General features: G+C 27.6%; 2 protein-coding genes across 2 annotated transcripts in view; one reads left to right on the top strand and one right to left on the bottom strand.

The window, feature by feature from the left end:
- The window catches only part of Rop (Syntaxin-binding protein Rop), a 27,490-nt gene extending 26,566 nt beyond the window's left edge, over positions 1 to 924 (bottom strand). The window contains exons 1-2 of the mRNA XM_043040101.3: positions 756 to 924; positions 383 to 514 (exon numbers count right to left, since the gene is read on the bottom strand). Of these exons, the coding sequence (XP_042896035.1) occupies positions 383 to 514; positions 756 to 783 (160 nt within the window). The 5' untranslated portion in view covers positions 784 to 924. The remainder of the gene's footprint in view (positions 1 to 382; positions 515 to 755) is intronic.
- On the top strand, positions 798 to 19,775 carry LOC107439638 (uncharacterized). Its single transcript, XM_016052304.5, has 7 exons — positions 798 to 1,345; positions 2,687 to 2,811; positions 4,327 to 4,541; positions 6,119 to 8,011; positions 10,183 to 10,235; positions 16,570 to 16,648; positions 17,114 to 19,775. The coding sequence occupies exons 1-7, from the start codon at positions 1,223 to 1,225 to the stop codon at positions 17,815 to 17,817; spliced, it is 3,192 nt and encodes a 1,063-aa protein (XP_015907790.3). The 5' UTR covers positions 798 to 1,222; the 3' UTR covers positions 17,818 to 19,775.

Below are 19,775 nucleotides of genomic sequence, written 5' to 3'. Positions count from 1 at the left end.
ATAAAAAAAAATCATTAAGAAACACAATTAAGGCAAAATATGATTTTTAATAATAATGCTTATTCCGAGAATAAAATCGGTAATAATCAATATAGACAGAATTGAAACAGCTGTCTATATTCCTCAATGTCTTTTACAACTGTCAAAAGTAATCCTAGTCCTTGTATTAATATATACTAACAAATAAAAATAATAAAACAAAATAAGCATTAAATAATGTCATTAAGGCATAATTTCATTTTTAATAATTATATTTTTTCCAAGAATAAAATTTGTGAAAATTTAAATGAAATGAGGACAAAGGACATTTTATTACTTGTCATCAATCACATTAAGTATGTTGCGTTTATATGTGACACATTGGTAAAGATCTTATACTTACTGGTGATACCTTCTTGTGCTATTCTATGCATTTTACAACATGCAGATATCATCCGCATTCCTAATTTATCAACTACTAAGACTTTCCAATCACCTTTTTTCTTTACAGCTCGTATAACGTCGTTCATGATTTCTAAAAATATATAAATAAAATCAGAAATGGTATACACAGTGATATTAAAATTTCTAAACTTAAGAAAAATTTTGATGTTTGGAATAAATCATTTCTTTATTTTAAGAGATAAACGTAAACATTGACAATAACACACCCCTTTAAATGTCTATTAGGGTGTAGGGCATATAAATACCATATTGAAGGGATTGTTATGAATAAAAACATTAGATGGTATATTAGAGTTAGAATATATACTTACTTGCTCCAACAACGCTCTTTAAAGCCATTTTGAAACGAATTTACACAATTGTAGAGGCTAGTGATCACAACACCGAAACTACAGAAGTTCTATGATTTTCCAAAACTACAGACTGACAAATGCAGCAAAAACCTATGCATGCGCATTGGAGCTCTCGTCTGTTTTCCACATAAATAAAGAAAAATAATTAAATTTTTTTTAAAAAAATTGGATGTGAATGCATAGTTTATTCTGAAATTCACTAGTAAATACAAAAGAGAAATCCAATCAACTTTGTTTTTGAAAAATAATTTCAAATAATAAATTATCTGAAATACAATTTTTACTGTTTTGGCATCACTGACAGTTTCTTTTCTTTGTTTATATTTTGCAGTGTTCCGTTTTTCCATTCTTAATGATTACAAACTGCTTAAAATAGCCCTGTGGCAAATATTTTTAATTCATGACTGTTCATAAATAGTTAAAGAATGGAAAATCAAAGATTTGTCCCGGGTGATCCAATATTAATTGAAAATATTGTAAGCTATTTGAAGGCTAAAGGATTATTTGATGAATTTCGTCATGAATGTTTAGCTGATGTAGATACTAAGGTATACTATTTTCACGAATGTTATATTTATGCTCTATAATTGATACCAATCTTCTTTTTTAATTTTAATTTAAAGGATTCTGTAAGTATATTCTATTTTTGTGTTCACGAATATTGCCAAGTTAACTTAAAATGCGAATAAGAACGAATATACTTAAAATGTTAACTAGTAAATACTTTGTGGAGCACTTTCGTTGTACTAGGATCTCAATGTTATGTAGAACCAAGCTTAAATTTAAAAAAGAAAGAAATTTGCATTTGTAAATCAAATTGTCATTAATTGCTTATGCTCGTTATTTTCATAAATATATCGTTTTATTAAGTTTCGGTGAAGTCCTAGAATAGCACACCTCTTGACTCCTTTTTGAAGTCTCGCCAAGTTGGTAATTATTACTTGGATCAACCTTGTTTTTTTATTAAAACTACTACTCTGCTGTTCGCACCGGTTCTGAACAATACTGATAAATAAGGAGGCTAGATAACAAGGACCTATGATCAAAATAATGAAAGATCAAGGAAAAAAAGTGAAACGGATTTTATTCAAAATGGCAAAAGACGAAATTTTTTCCGAAATTCGTGCATTTTGAAATTGATTAATAGAGTGCTCGAACTTCTCGTGTTAAGCGTTTTTTATTGCGAGAAAAGAAAAATATTGGCCAGGCTCTCACGCTGTATTGAAAACACTGATATATTTAATAAAATAGAATAAAAAATTAACTGATGATATTAGGAGAACTAACTTCTGATGGCTCATCTTTTGACACTCTGACAAAAATCATGCTCAACTAGGTTCAATCCACGATTTCAACATCTCCATTCGAAACCACCCACCTTATCCTTTCGCTCAATCTAACTCATTAGTTCTCCTCACTCAGGGCATTCATACATTTTTGAAATTAAAATTTGATTCATACACCATTCAATCATCGCTCTCTTGTATTCAATAAAGTTAAAAATTCACTCGTCAATTCGATCGTCATTTTCAACTGGTACAGCACAAAAAAGAATTAAATAATAACGGTAACTCAATAAAAGATCAGGAGCATAAATGGCAAAAGAATAAACCTTTTAACCTGTATTTTAGCGAAATCTAACTTTTGTGTAGGTATACATATCAATTAACCAATCAGATTTACGATTTTTGGAGCAGACTCCAAGAAGTTTAGGCGAAAAGTAGTTGGTTGACATATCTCCCCAGAATATCTCCCAGAAACCTAGTTTGACAAAATTTCAAAAAATCATCTGGAGAGGTTTCAAAAAATCACCACGGGGTGGGCTATTCTAGAATCAACCCTAAGTTTTTAATGACTTTTTAAAAAAATGTATAATTTTTATTTTCTAGTCTTCTTATCAAAACATGAGTCAAAGAGTTGATGGATACACTTCAAAGTTCTTAGTAGGTCAAACTTGGAATCCAGATATGAACAAAAATGAATTACGGAACAAGCTTCGTAAAAACATTGATGAGTATGAACATTTTCTATATTTTTTTTAAAAATAACTATTGATATTAAATTCATGATATTAAACTCTTTGTTGAACTTTTTTATTAGTACCATTGTAATTTATTTATTCTTCAAACTTTTTTAAGTGCTAGGGGATATCTTCATATTGTGATCTGCCACATCAACTACAATCTCCAAGGTGCCAAATTGATTTTGAAAGAGGAAAAAAATGTAGATTTTTTTTCTGGGTGGTGGCTATGAGCAATGCCCGTTGAGTTCCTTTCTGGGATGTTTTTTTAGTTTCTCGCAGGCCTCTGCCCGGAAGTTGCCAACACTTGGAGATAATTCTGCTACAGATCATAATACAGAAATCTCCTCCAAGTGTTATGATGTTATTTATCCATTAATTGAGTACCATGCAAAAATCCTTTCTCCAAAATGGTCACCAAGTTCTTAAATGACAAGTTACTTTTCTAAAACTAAGTTATTTTCATTAATATATGATTTATAAGGAAAATTCTTGTACATTGATATTTTTCATTATTATGCTTTTTCTGTTCATTTTATTTCATTTGTCGTAATTGAGTGTAAAAGTCCTCTATACTCAAATAAATAACTGACTGATGTGTTGCAAATGAAACTTGTTGATTTTCTTCAAGTTTTGTTTGGTATCTAGCTAATGGATAAATGCTATCTTTTTAAAAAATGTTTTTTGTTATTAGTAAAATTTCTTTAGCTATTTTTATTTATTATGGTGAAGTAATATTTTTTCCCTTTATTTTTAATTTTATATAACATTACAGTGGTTGATATCGTTATTACTTGGATTATAAAATGTATTACTTTGGCCCCTGTGGCAGAATTTCTTTGGGCTTTCTGCGACAAACGTTTCTAGCACTAATGTCTTTTTGCAAGATACTTTAATAACAAATATACACATTACTAATTAAATTTAAAGTAACAGAAACGTTGTGTTTCCACAAAAAAAAACCCTATTTGTATAAAAAGAAATTGTATATATATTTTTTGAAAGAATATGTTATATTCGTTTTTATTCTAATATCATGGCGATATTCTCATATTTTGTTAGTGGAAAATACTCTAATTATTTCCTTTTTTGCATTTTGTAAATCATCATCACATCAAGAAATTAATAATATTTAAAAATAGTGAAATCCGTAGTATTAACTACCAAAAAAAAAGACATACGGCAAAATCATGCGATTCGGGTTCTTAAAAAAGAGGGTACTAAATGCGTGTTTCATTTTGAGATTCCGTTGTTGTAATAAATAATATCATATTAAAAATATGGGATTTTAAAAACTGTGTCGAAATAATTGCCCCCACTCCAAAAAAGTGATAAAATGATTGTTTCATAAGTTAAGTTTTGTAAGTTTTTACGCATGAAAATAATAATATTTCACTGTCTTTTTCACATTTAGTTAAGATTTCTGTGCAAAATGGATAACTTTAGCTTTAACTATTAAAACTAAATTGCATTAATGCTGTATATAATTTCTATCATTTTCTCAATTAGGTCTGGAATGTTAGGTCTTGGATCTGACCATGTTGTTGAGCAAGTAATAAATCCAAAAATCGGACAGTTATTTTTGCCAAAAATAATTGAGGTTGTTCATCAATATGTAAAAGAAGAAAATGAAAAATTGAATAAAAGACTACAAATCAATGATATTTCTTCTTCTTCAGAAAATAATGATGGAATATCAGTCAAGACAAAAACTCCAGTACTTGGTAATAGCATTTTAACTAGATTTCATTTTTTCAACTTTGTGAAATTCACTTATAAACTAAGAAACAAAATGTTTACTTAAAAATTTTATGAAACTAGTATATAACTATAATGATGTATTTTGAAATAATTTTATTAAAAATTGCTTAAGTGTTTATGTGGTTTAATCTTGAGTAATATTGTGTGAGGCAGTGTATTTGTTATCATAAATAAGGGTATGGAAGATAATTTTTAATGGTTTTCTAATGTTTCTACTCATTTTAAAGCTGTTTTTTTCCAAATTCACTGAAAAGAAACTTAAAATGTGTTTCCTCCCCCCCCCCATTAAGCATTTTGATAAGCCTCTACTACTAAAAGGAACTAAATTAAGCGATATTTGTTTTGTAATTGGAAGTTTTAGTGACTTAAAACATGGAACAGTTTTAAATTTGTATCCTGAAATATAAAAGTTTGATATTTTGTGAGAATTTATTTATAATTAATTAAATATAGCATAATTAAAAATAGATTACAAATAGTCAAAATCTGTTTACCTTTATTTTTAAAAGATCTCAATTTTTTGAATTTTGTTAAATTTTTCACAAAGTATTTTTACTTCAAATATAAACATTTAAATAAATAATAATACCACAAACAGAAAATGTTTAAAATAGTCATATATTTTATTTGTGACTCTCTCTGTAAATATACTAAGTGACCTATTAGTAAATTGAAAAGAGTTTATTACAAAAATACTTGATTTTAATTAAGCTAAATTTAATTCTAGTATTGTTTTAAAATGAAATGAAATTTTTTATTTTTATTTTGTACCGGTGTATAGTTTTATTGAAGAATCATAGTTTATTTTCTCATGACCTGCATTAGTTCTGTGAAGGACACTTTCTCATGTTTAAAGTGTTCAGTTTTATAGTCGTAATTTTATTAAACTTCCCATTTCAATTTAAATTAAAATAATTGTATTACTTTGAACAATTCTTCAGTAGTAATTAGATGAAAACACATTTTGTTCCATTACTGATGAAATTTTTTACTGGTAATTTTATACATTGTCATCACATCAAAATCCTGGATTCACATAAAATTACTTTTGAGATAGACATTTTTAAAAATTTACTGCTCTATGTATTATTCTTGACTACTTTGATGTGTTAATTAAGAAATGAGACAGTTACATTCTTCTCTTTGGTGTAGTGTAGTTGACCCAGATTCAAATAAAAAGATGCAGTTATGTTAAGTTTAGATTGCCAAATCTGCAGATTCTTGGTTTGGGCTTGGTGCCAACAAGATATCCATTTGTCCTTAAATAATTATTTTATAAGAATTATTAATAAGCTTTGATGCATCGAAGTGTGTTTTTATTTTCCTAATTTACAGTTGTCAATTTTTTTAATAATAGTGCTTTTATTTATTTTATGTTAATAGGTTCCAAGCTTTATTTTTCTTAATATGTATTTATACATTCTCAAGTTTGATTGAATATCAAACTTAAAACAAACTTCATATTTGCTTATTTAAGCATTTGCTTATTTAAGCATTAAGCATTATATATGATTGCTTTAATAATTATTATTTCTTTCAGACCCTATTGCTGATATTCTTTCTTTTACTTGTTCTAAACCAAAATCCAATCCTCAAAGTACTATCCAAAAATCTGAAACTGTTCACAGGAAAGCAGCAGAGGTATCTCAAAGAATTGATAAGAAAAAGGAAGATGCCAATTTTTCTGCTAAGTCAACTGAAATCTTACCTAAACCTGAAAAGAAAGAAGAAGAAAATGCTCAACTAGTGAAAAATATAGAAGTTTCTGTTAAAAGTGAACAAGTCTCAGAAGACAATGTCTTAGATTCCTCAGAGGTATCAGAAAAAGTATCTGAAGATATTGAAGTGAAACTTGAAGTAGTTGAATCAACAGACAGTGATGAAACAGGATTAAAACCTGCAACTGATTTAAAGGAAACAAAATTAAAAAAGGATCTTAAACCTGAAGAAATGGATTCACCAGGTGATACTGCTAAGAAACCTGTTAAAGATGATGTCAAGGTAGAAAAAAAGAAATTGGAAGACACAAAACCGATTGAGGGCATAAATACCTGTGAAGATAATAAAACTAACAATATAACTTCCAAATCTATCAGTCATAATAAACCAAAGCACGAACCAGAAAAATCCAAGAAATTAAAAATACATTCTTCTCAAAAACATCCTAGTTCTTCCTCTGATCTACGTAAACCAAAGATTAAAGAAACTTCTGAAACTAAACTACAGTCTGATAAGCATTCCAAGAGCGCTTCATCAAAATTATCCAAACCCCCAAAAGAGTCTAGTTCCTTTTCTAAGGGTACTTCATCAAAACCTGTTAAAAAAGAGAAATCTGAAGCTGACAGCATTAAAATAAAGTCTTCTGATTCTCAATCAAGTAAATCTTCTATAAAGAAATCTTCTTCGAAACCAAGCTCATCAAAGACTGAACTAACTAAAAGCAAATCATCTGATAAACCTGATAAGGAAAAACATTCCAAGGTGCAAATTTCAAAACCAAAAGAATCATCCACTAATGTTGATAAAGGAAATAAAGTTGTGCATCAGTCTTCTTCTTCCTATGATTCATCTCAAAGTAGTGACTTCGATAAAAGTCAGCAAATAACCAATGAGGATCAGAAAAAACAGAAACATTACAGTAAACACAATAAGCGGGATAGCTCTGCTGAAAATTCCAGTGCAAAAGATACCAAGAAATCGTCCGACTTGAAACGGTCGTTCAAAAAAACTGATCAAACTGCTGTTAAAAAGCATAAAAATGAAAATTCATCAAAATTATCTTTTAAAGATAAATTGAAAGAAGATATGGTTCTGCATAATTCTGCCAAAACTATTTCTCGTTCTAATAGTTTATCTGGGTCTACGTCTTCCTCTATGAGTAAAGATACCCAATCCGATGATGCTAGTGAAAGTTCTTCAAAACAGTCAGAGAAAAAGAAAAAGTCTGAAAAAGAGCGATGCTCGACTCCACAAAACATACCCCGTCCACCCCCACCTCCACCACCTTCATCTGATTTAGTTGTTACGGAAACAACGTCGTCATCACAAGACGATACAACACAAGAAGAGTCTGGTACACTATCATCAGAAGATGAGAGTTTTTCTGAAGGAGAGAGTAGTGATGAAGGCAGCAGTGATTCTGATGATTCTGATTCTCACACACAAGCATCAGACCACAATAGTGTAGTAGAGCCTGCTGATTTAAGCGAGATTTACGATAGTTTCTTGTACTCATCATCCTCATCAGACTTTGAAGGATTTTGCTCATCTCCCGAAAGAAATAAAGAAGGATCGTCTGATCTTAGTGTGAGCTCTGTGCATACGAGTGATCTGTCGTCATATGAGGATGAAGTCAGTGTTGAGGATCTCTCTAGTGAAGATGGGTCCGAGCCAGGTGATCAGAAAGTTAAGAAAAAGCTCACAGTAAAAGAAGGTTAGTGTGCTTTTATTTTCGTACTAGTTTAGAATTTCCCACCCCTTTTCTCTTTTTCCAATTTCTCTTATTTTTAATTCAGATTATGTAATGACTTAAAATTTTTGAAAACTACAAGTTCTTATTAAATCTACTATTTTCCAGATTATTTTATTGACTCTTTATTTTCTGGTACTTTTTTTTTCAATTTGTGAAATATTAATTCTTTGTAATATTTTTTTTCATTTTAGATACAAACTTTAATTTCTTTGCTAGAACAAACTTGTTTATTTGTTTCATAATAGTTCTTCATCAAAAATGCATTTCACAGGAAAAATGACCACTGTATGCAAATGTGCAATACGCCTAAACTAAGTTCATTGTAAAATTAAGCAAAGCAATTATGTTCAAGCATAGTCGACCGACTTTATTAAGTAAGACAAATTACAATAAACAATAACCTTTATATTGCTGCTTACAAAATTTAACTAGAAAAGAATAATATTCTTGTATCACCCAAAAGTTGGCTTATTATTTATCATCTTATTCATTATTTATTGTAATAAAAATTAGTTTTTCATTCTTTTTTTTCTTCTTTTCTATTAAATTTTTTTTCTATCAATAGTTTCTTTATGCAATTCTCTATCATCATTATTAAGATTACACAAAGATTCAAGATTATTAAGATTACTCAGACTTTCTAAAACATTGGAATAAGTTTGTATTCTAAAGCTAATTTAAGGCTATTTTATATATTCCGACTTCTTTTTCAACTGTGTCATTAAAACATATTGCCATTCTTTGGATGTCGCTGTTGTTTAGAGGTAGATGTTAAAAAAAGGTTTTTCTATGAAATAGATTTTTGAAAGAAAAAAAAATAATATGTTTGTAGTTAAAATCACGATTTTATTCATTATTTTTTGCTGAGAATGTTTTTAGATTTCCCTTTTCCTTCCAAATAAAGAATTTTTAGATTAAAGAATGTTACATAAAGGGAAATTTATATAACATTAGAATGAACAATTTATTAAAGATATTTTAAGCATTTGAGTAAATTCCACTAGAATATATTTTTTTCATCAAATATAATTGGATTAATTTCGGTATCAAAGGTAAATATAAAAGTTTTCTTTTATAATAAACTGAAAAAATTCTGATTATAGAGAATTTTTTTGTTATGTTATCTTTCCAAGATTACATTTCTTTATACTGTGTATTTGAACAAAGCTTGCCTTTTTTTTTTTTTTTTTTTTTTTTTTTGATGAGCCATTCATTAGCTTTGACTCTTATTTTACATTTATAACTTTGATTATAGTTATGTATTATATCTATAATTCTTTGTTAAAAAAGTGCTTTTCTTTTCTATAAAAAGGAACCATTAAACATAACCTGTGTTTAAAATATTTGAATGCTTTCATTATTTCTTCTAATTATGTTATCAATCGCTTTTGTATTTGCTTTTAAGTATATGAACTTCATTCTATAGCTATTAGCTCTCTGCTGTTTGTAAAAATGTGTTGCATATTAACTTTATTCTGCTATTTTGTGTAGAATTTATTAATTTCTTATTTTATTTTTTATTTATTTCTAAGCTTTTATGTTTTGCACACCTAGTCGCAAAGTCTTAGATGTTTTATGTTTATTTTTTCCCTTCTCTCTCTCTATAATGTTTAATGTGTAAATAAGATGTTTACAGCATGCTTACTTTACTAAAACTTGAACTTAGCACTTGGGATGTATAGTTTTTTATTTGAATCTCTAAGCATTTAAAAATCTATCTTGGCTGTTTTTTTAATTTTATATATTCTTTTCCCCACATTTTTCTTGGTCTCTTTAACAGATATGCTATTTCAATTGTTAGATTGAGCTGCAAATGTAGCATCAGTTTAATTATAAACTCCTATATATTTAAGTCTAACAAACAATTAGTGTTGTTTATTATTAATCTGTCAATTCAGGTAATTTTGAAATGTATTTATTACATCATTTTGTAAAAATGATTAAGTTTTTCAATTTATAAGTTTGAATTTTATTTTTGTTCACTTACAATATCCTGACTTAACTTATATCCTTCTTTTTATTTGGACCTCAGGATTATAAGTATATATTAAGTATTGACTAAATGCTAAGTAGTTAAATTTTTTAATGTGCATAGTTTATTTATTTAATGATTCTGTCAATTTTTCTTCAAGCACAAGAACTCTTAAGAAGTAAAGAAGCTGAGAAAAGTTCAGATTCTATCAAGGTAAATTACTTTTTAAGAAAAAGTTACCCTGCTGGCAAACATAGGCGATAATTATAAAATATGCATATTTCTTTTGAATTCCTTTAACTTTGATAGCTGTAAAAGAACATTTATGGTGTGGACTGTTAAGAAAATTTGAATTTTATGTTGAAAGAAAAAAACTTTAATATTCATCGTTTGTAAGATTTAAGATCTCTTGTAAATTTTATGAAATTTGTTAACATTGATATATAGCTTCACTTTTTCTCGAAACAATTGTGAAACAAATATTGTTCTAAATTAAAGTTTAATTCTTCTTTGAGAAAAAAATTTAAATTAAATAGCATATTTTAATTACTCTGAAACATTTATATTCCTTTGCATGAGTATAATTTTTAAATACAATTTTTATGCATTTCTTTAGATAACTTTAACTTCAGTGACTTTGCATAAGAATTATTTATGATGTTGTCCTTTGAAACTTTAAATTTTCATTCTTGGGGAATAAAAACTATTTATGCTTTAAAAGGGACGGAGAATAAAATGGAAAATATATTTCCCTCAATGGCTGTAATTTATATCTATAATTGTAATATTCTTTCAAATAACTATATTTCAGTAACTATGGTTAAATATTTGTGGTGTTGCTGTTTGAAATTTTCAATTTCATATGGGAGGCTGTAGAAAGAACTGTTTATGTTAACTGTTCATTTTTTTAATGCTTTAATTAACTGTTCATTTTTTTAATGCTTTAAATTTTATATTTCTGCCTTTTGTAACAAGGTAGCTGTAAAATATATTTTTAAACAAGTATTGAAGGAGCTATGTTTAAAACAAGTCAAATGGTAAAAATATATTACTCAAAGTTTAAAAGTTAAAAAAATCTGTCCAGATGCTTATGGCTGTAGCAGCATTGTTAATATAATTTCCTGCATGAAATCATATTCGACAAAAAATTGAGACTTTTATTTCTATTTCAGAAATAATGTAGCCATTATTTATAGCAAAATGCCTAGTATTATGTTTTTAATACAAATACTACTTATTAATGGACAAACTTAATTTCAATTATTTTATTTTCATGTTTTGTTATGTATATTTTGCTATGCATATCACTTTGTACTGCTTTCTTTGAGATATCACTAAAGATTAATTGTTAAAAATAGTGCTAATATTTTCGCTTTAAGTGTTTTAAATGGATATTTATTAATGTTGATAAAATTGCATGTAAATAAATGTATAATTGCTCTTGCTCTGAGTCTTTGTTGTTTGTCCATTTGTTGTTGTCTCCTTTTGTTTGTCTTAGCATGTTTTTCTGCACTTTCTTTAAATTACTACTTATTGTTTCTCTAAGTATTTGGTCTCTGCATGATTTTTTTTTACATATCCTTTTAATTCCCCTATTTCCGTCATCTTATAAGCGTTATTTGTTGATGTCATATTTTCATTTCAGTTAAAATATATTAAAAAGTAGAAATTAATAAGCAGTTAAAAGAAAGAGAAAACTAAATTATGCAAACATACATTTCAACTTTTTCATAAAATGCTTTTATTCTGCAACTGGTCAACATTCATTAAAATTTCCAAAAATATGCTTTGTTTTCAATAAAAAAGATCAATAGTAGCTTTTATAATTCATTTGTAATTGTATAGCCAATATCCAGTTTAAAACACACATTACAAAGGGCATTTCATACTTCATTAGATTAAACTCCTTATTTTCAGTAAAAAGTGAGCAATAGATTTTTCACTCCTTATAAAAGTGTATATGTGTTGTTAATATCCAATTTTAAGCCCCACTTCATCAATGTGATTCCGTTAAAATACTGCATTCAACATATCTTGCAAATATACCGAATCTGTAACAATATGTTACGGTTGTTTGACAACAGATTCTGCTTGAAATTTCATGCTGAAGCGTATAACAAAAAATTTTAATATTAAACAAGCAATAAAATAACATTTATTTTTAATAATCATATTAAGGAAATTTATTAACAAAAGCACTATTGTAATTTTTATGACTTAAATTATAATACAAAAACAGTAATTACTCATCATTTTTTGGCAGAATTAGTTTTCCCTTTTTCTTAGCACTGATTCTGAGAATAATCTCTAAATGCATGTATATAAACAAAGAAAATATCTAAATATATATTTTTTTATTATATTAGCTGAAAGGCTAACAACACTATTAATGAATTAAAAAAAAATAATAAAATATTGAGAACTAAAAATTAAACTTTAGCTAATTTCATGTTCAGTTTCATGCAGGGCTCTCACTTTTTTCAACGCAAACTAGTTTTTTCCATTTCACTTAACTAGGGTAATAATATCTAAACTTATGTTTATGTTCTTTTACTGAACTTATTTTTTTAGTACATTAGTGTGGTTAATAGAATTTTTGTTTTCTATAATGTTCACGTTTGTGTATTATTTTACCTACTTCAGCTAATTTTAAGTTTGATTTCAAGTTCAGTTTCATGTAGGACTCTCACTTTTTTCAATGCAAACTATTTTTTTCCATTTAGCTTAATTAGGGTAGTAATAGTTAAACTTAAGCTTTTGTTAATGTTAATGTAGTTAATAGAAGTTCAGGTTTTACTTTACTATAGTTAATTTCAAGGCTGATTTGAAGTTCAGTTTCATGTAGGGCTCCTACTTTTTTCAATGCAAACTAATTATTTTTTCCATTTCAATTAACTAGGGTAATAATAGCTAAACTTATGCTTATGTTCTCTTAATGTACTTATTTTTTTATTACATTAGTGTAATTAATAGAATTTTTGTTTTCTATAATGTTCACATTTGTATATTTTATTATCTACTTTAGCTAATTTCAAGGCTGATTTCAAGTTCAGTTCCATGTAGGGCTCCCATTTTTTCAATGCAAACCAGATTTTTTTTCTTTTTCACTTAACTAGGGTGGTACAAATAATCATTGCAGTAGTTAAATTTAAGCTTATGTTTGTGTGCTATTAATATACTTGTTTGATTGGTTATCTAGTCAAGTGTTTAAAAAATTTTTTATTTACTATCATTGATTCCATTTGTTTATTTTTTACTAACTTAAGCTATATGATCGCCGATTTCAAGTTCATTTCAAGTATGATTTCAAGTATATTCTTTTTTCAATACAAACCAGTTTTTTTCCTTTTCCCTTAACTAGGGTGGTACAAATAATCATTGCAATAGTTTAATTTAAGCTTTGGTTTGTGTGCTATTAATATGCTTGTTTGGTTGGTTAACTAGTCTAGCGTTAAACAAAGTTTTGTTTTACTACCATTGATAAACTTCTATGGCGGCCTAACATTTCACGCAACTGGGTCAAGGTTCACATTAGAATTCTTGGCAACGAGGAGGCGGATCAAGCAGCTAAGGAAGCTATCAGTCTCTGCCAAATCGAATTAGAGTTCTCAAGCACAAAGACCCAGATCAAATCTATTATCAAGTTACACAATCTGAAGCAATGGAAATGGGAGTGGCGGGGTTCCGAGACGGGCCTACAGACTTTCAATTTTTTTAAAGATCCAACTACTACAAGAGTACAGGCTGGCTTCTATCTAAACCAATTTCTCACTGGGTACAGAGTGTTTGGAGAATTCCAACATAAAATGTTTAATAAGAATCCAAACTGTATTTACTGTGGGGGAGTATCAAACTATTGAACCAAGTATTGAATCCAGTTCCAGCCACTCCGTGGAACCCATTTAAATGACCAAGATCAACACCAGTGCTTTACAAAGCTGGTCTGTAGAGACATCTTAAAAAAAATTATTAAAACTACATTGGAAGATGTGCTGGCAGATTCTTAGGCCCTGGCTCGGAACCTGACGTCCATTTCAATAGTGTCCTAAAGTTTTAACTCATTGAACTTTTAACTTCTTTTGAACTTTTAAATATTACCTCGAACTTTAAACTATTTAATTGTGTACACCTAATTTTAACTTGTATTTTTATCTTCTCAGGTGACTTTTTAGTTTCCCCTATTGGGATTGATTTTATTGTTTTAAGGATGTTCCTTTGTATTGTTTTTATGTCTTAGTCTTGTTTAATTATCTTCTAATTTTAGGATTTTAATTAATCTTATACTTCTTTTATGGGTTATTTCACTTGGGGACTAATTTTAAATGACTTTACTTTAAAACTTTTGTTTTTTATAATAATGACTTGTTTTTTTAACTTGTCTTCCTTCTATTTTTAAATCTACTGAGTTTTAGGCTGTCCTGCACTGTTTTAGTTCCCTTTTTAGCAACGATAGTTCTGCTCTTTGTGCAATATTTACTCTAACTCTTGTGATTTATTATGAGGGTCGTTTGGCCTGACTGAAGGGTAGTCACTTAAATTTTATAAGGGCCTGTTGGCCTTAACCTAATTTTCTTAATTTTGTTTTCTGTGCTACTTTTGTAATTTGTGCTACTGGTGCTATTTTGGCTTTTAATAGCTCTTTTATTATAAGTTATACCATTAAATTTGTAATTCATAACTTTTTTTTCATTCATTAGTTATTTAAATTGAGCAAATAGCTGACAAAAGTTTTTGATGTATTTTCTACATTGATTCCAACTACCTTTGTTCTGTGGGGCTGTTGCCAGACCAATACTGTAAATTTTGTAACTCTTGAATTTTTAAATAAAAGCCATGATGGGGCTTCACCAGTACGAACCTGTGCCCCCTCTCCTGAGCAGGTCTGCCGTGGCGACGAGTCAGAATTTTTTCTCGCATGTCCTTAATAGGTCAGGTCGAGGTAAATTTTAACCATTACTATCATTGATTCCATTTTTTATTTTTTACTAACTTAAGCTATATGATCGCCGATTTTAAGTTCATTACAAATATGATTTAAAGTATATTCTTTTTTCAATACAAACCAGTTTTTTTTCAATGTCGTTTTTTCTTTGAAATGTTGATTGTAGTAATAAATTACAAAAAAGCATGATTTTCACTATTTTCTCTGCAATATTTATCATAAGCTAGTTATTTTATCATGATTATGTAAAGTATTTAAAAATGTTTTTGTATTTTGTTGATTTATGTTCATAAAATAAGAATTTTAAACAATAGAAAGAAATAATTTTTATTACTGCACATATTCTAATTATGATTTTTTTTTTGGAAAGTGATTAAAAATATTTCTTGAGAGCTTAAAAAGTACTTATTTTTTGCTGAAAAATCTGGCTATGCACCCTGTGTAAACAGAATAAAATAAGAGAAAGTTTAAGGTAAATGAGTTGTTAGATTGAAAACAATATGTAAGTATGAATTCTCAAATATTGCCAGAGCTTCCTTATTCAGTCTTGACTCAATAGAAAGTTTTTGTATTTGGCAGTTGAACTGATAAAAGGCTTCAACCAAATATTTGTTGCATTTTATCTTATTGTGATATAAAACTTTTTCTTTCAATTACACTTTAATCTTTGGACAAATAGAAAAACTTGTATATTTGTGGAAGCAGTTTAATTTTAGGGCTTAAAAAAGTTTCAAAGGTTAATGAAGAAAAAATGACTTGAAGGTTAACTATTATGTAATTTAATTCCTTAGTTAACATGTTAATTTCGTTTAATTTTGTTCATTAAATTCTTACACTTTTTCTTTTTAGATTTTTTTAAAAGTTATTAAAAAAACAATTTTTTTTATGCATTTTTCTAAAGCATTTATTTCGCAGATAACTTGTTGCCATTAATTTGAGAATAAACTATTGAAAAATATGTAAGAAAATAAATAAAACACTAAATAAGTTTTAATTAATGGCAGTTCTTTACGGAGGAAAATTATATTACTTTTTTTATTATTGTTAGTGAAGACATTTCAACTTGTGCAAAAGTTCTCACAAAATCTTCAAATAATAATAGTACTGATTTTATAATCTGATTTTTTTTTTAAAAGCTGCAAAAAATTATAGATATCCCCCAGTTATATTGATATTTAAGCATTCAACAGTGTACAGTTTATTGATACACTATCGGATATTTTAACATAGTTTTAAGAACAAAGCTGTTTTATCAACAAAAGAAAATAAGAACTTATACAACGATAAAGGATGGAAAAACAGTTTATATGTAACAATATCTAATACAAAATAAAATTTTTTTATTTTGATTTAGATTTTCTTCATTTAATAATAGGCTGATTTTTGAAAATTTCTGAAAGATAAGGAATGTCCAATTTTTATTAGAAATTGTATGCAATTAATTAAATATTCATTATTGTACTTAAGAGATGTTAAAGTTGTAAGATTGTGTTAAGTTGTAAGATTTTCATAAGTCTTCAAAAAATAGCTTTTATTGTCATTATACTTATTTATCATACTGCCAAATTTAAATGCTGCTCATTAAAAAAGGATGTCTTTTTCCAGGATGTTCCTTACGAAGGCACACTAATGAAAGAAAAATCATCCGAAATATCTTTGCCTGCGTCCACATCTATTTTATCATGTAAGTATTATAACTCATATGGGAAATTATAGTACTAGCATTTCATTTAAAGCAAAATAAAATTTTATTTATTAAATCACATGATTTTTCGAAACAAAATTATTGATAGCTTTATTTAATTTGCAAATACATTTTCAATTTAGTGATTTTTTGCAACTTAACTTTATTGATTATATAGCTTTAATCTTGATCAGCACTTCTTAAACTGTAGGTCGCGATCCTAATTGGGGTCGCAGGACTAATTTGGGTCGCTCTGATCAAAATTGTAACAAAAAACATCAATTATAATGTTTGTTGAAAATGGAATTTCTGATAAAAAAAATTTAAGATAGTTCTGCACTTTTATTTTAAGAGATTTCTTTTATAATCCATAATAATGTAGAAAGATCATGTCTTTTTTTCATAACTTACCCTATTTAGCGTATAATTTTATTTTATTTACTTATTTATCTATCCTTATTTCAGCTGAAGAAGAAAATTCCCCTCGCCAGGAACCGAGACGAGAATTGAGAAGGGAACGCAAGCTGAATCCAAAATATGCATCAAATGAGTACACATCAATTTTCAATTCTAAAAGAACATCATTCATCACAAAGCAAATGAATTTGAGTCCACAGAAATCACCATCGAGTTCTTCTTCAGCTAGCTCTAATAAAGTGGCGGAAGTCAAATCAAAGGAAAAATCTGTTGCTAGTAAAAATTCTGCAGCAACTGAAACAAATCCTGATATTGCTACTTCAAATGACATCCCTTCTTCAGCACCAAATGAAACGAACAATAAGACTGTGAAAAAAGTCGACAAGAAACGTGCATTTGAAGCTGAATCTGTTGATGATTCAAGTTGTAACGAAAACAATTTAGAAAGCAGTTCTCTTAATAAACTTTCACCAAATATTAAAAATCCATCCATGAAAACCATCGAAAACAAAATTGCTAAAGACTTGAATCCAAATGGTATGAAACGTAAATTTGATGGCTCTGATAAAACCGAAAATAAAAGATTGTGTATCCGCAATTCAATTGACAAAGATAATTCAAATGAAAATAAAACATTCAATAATCAAAACATTAAAAAATCAGTTCTTTCTAGTAATAATCTTCATAAACAGAAAGCTAATGGAGATGTGTTAAAAAAAGTGGACCACATGAGAAAAAGCTCTCAGTCTTAAACCAAACTGTGCTTTTGATAAAAACAAATAAAGGTTAATAGTTTCTGGAAATTTTGAGGAAATTATTTTCTATGGAAAATTGAACCTTTCAATAGGTTTATTTTTGTATAATAATGACTTTTTTTTTATACTTAACGAATTGCAAGGTAAAACCTTAAATAATTTCAAGACTGAAAGGCTTGTAAGAATAAGATTCAATTAGATTTTAGAAATTTGATTTTCAAATGGTTTTCTTTACATAGGGATAGATTTTAAAAATTAGAAGAAAATATAATTTTTGAAAATATTTTATGATGTAAGCAAACCATAACTAGTACAAAAGAACCTCAATAATCCTACTTGGTATCCTGGAAAAGACCAACAATTTGGAAAAAAAAAAAAAGCAATGAAAGAATACTAGAAGTCAGTAAAAATGCATGGTTTCTGTGTTTGCTTAGGAAGCAAGGTTACTTATTTTTGCCAAGTTTTATAATTTTTCGCAGCCTTTTTAGTGTTTTTTAATTGAAGTATATCATTTGAAAACTTTTATAACTAATTCATTATTAATTTTTTTCAAAATGAGTGCATTCTAAACTGTAAAGTGTTCTTGAATGTGTTCTTTCTTGAATGAGTTTATTCTAAATTGTAATTGTCATTGTTTAAAAAAGGTTGTATTTTTCATCCCAACTGTGTATCATTTCTCAAAAACATATTTAATTTAAATTTAATCTGTTTACAGTTCCTGCCAAATTATCATCGTAATTTATTTTGGGATATGACAATAGTTTATTGAACCCAATAACAAGAAAACTAGCAGCCATTAATTTTTATGCATGGTTTATAAACATTTTCGCGTTATATGACCATTTTAGTATTTGGATGGAACTCCTAGACCTTATGTCTAAGTTAAGGCATGGATTTGACACTGTCCTGGTAGCAGAATTCATTGAGTCAATCTGCAGCATAATCTTCATAGATTCATATATATCTGCAACTCCAACTCAGTTAGGTATTTTGAGACAAAAAATCTGCAGATGCCATGATGATCAGCAGTAGCCACTGCTGAGCTGCGAGGATTCTGCTACCAGGGAAACAGAATTTATTCAATTTATTTTTATTTGTTTAGATTAATACGGAAAAAAAAAATAGTGCAAGGGAATATTTTTTATCATTATTTATTTTAAATTTCTCATACATAATTGTGCTATATACAATCTGAAAGATCATGTGTGGAAAGTTCTTGGTTGCTAACATATTTACTTCCCATTTTTTGTTTAATATTATATCAATGTTTTTTCTTTCATTCTTTTTTTCTATTTAATTAAAACAACTTTTGATTGAATATTTAATTTCATTATTTTTTTATGCGTGCATGTATAAATAAATATTCCTCAAAATATTTTGGTGATAAATTATGTAGCTCTCTTATTTGCAGTAATTATTAGCGCTGAAATAATTTCATCTTAAGTTTTATCCCCATCACCAGTCATTATTTTTTATTTTGTTTTGTTCACTGTAACTGTATTCATGAACATTAAAAAATACATGAAACAAACTGCATTTATGTAAGTACAATAAGTAAGTATAAATATAGTATCAATGTATCATCTCAGATATCTTAAAAAAATATTTAAAATATACGAGATGATTTTTTTTTTGTAATTAAATAAATACAGTAAGATTAATTGATTGATCAATTATTAAATAGAATTGCAGATTAATTATATACATTGTCAGATTTTCATTTCTTTTATGTGTACAAGTTTAAAGTTTTAAACTACTTAAACTGATTCTATTATATTTTGTTTGATTTTTATATATTGTTATTTGTAAAAACTGTACGAGTACTAATTAATTTCAGATGCACAGATACTTTTGTACATATCATGAATAACAAATCTGTGTTGAAATTGTATTTAATAAGTTCTATTTTTTTCTATTGTGATTTATGTATACATGAATAAAATTATTTTATGTAA

Source organism: Parasteatoda tepidariorum, chromosome 1 (assembly GCF_982258835.1).
Source record: "Parasteatoda tepidariorum strain Cologne lab strain chromosome 1, Ptep-v5.0, whole genome shotgun sequence".
NCBI classification, from domain to species: domain Eukaryota; kingdom Metazoa; phylum Arthropoda; class Arachnida; order Araneae; family Theridiidae; genus Parasteatoda; species Parasteatoda tepidariorum.
The sequence above is the reverse complement of the archived record's forward strand: the minus strand, read 5'-3'. Positions and strand labels throughout refer to the sequence as shown.

Coding starts and splice junctions, on each gene's coding strand:
- LOC107439638 (XM_016052304.5), top strand. CDS start 1,223: ATGGAAAATCAAAGATTTGTCCCGGGTGATCCAATATTAATTGAAAAT. Junction 4,542..6,118: donor GACAAAAACTCCAGTACTTG/GTAATAGCATTT, acceptor TATTTCTTTCAG/ACCCTATTGCTGATATTCTT. Junction 8,012..10,182: donor AAAGCTCACAGTAAAAGAAG/GTTAGTGTGCTT, acceptor TTTTTCTTCAAG/CACAAGAACTCTTAAGAAGT.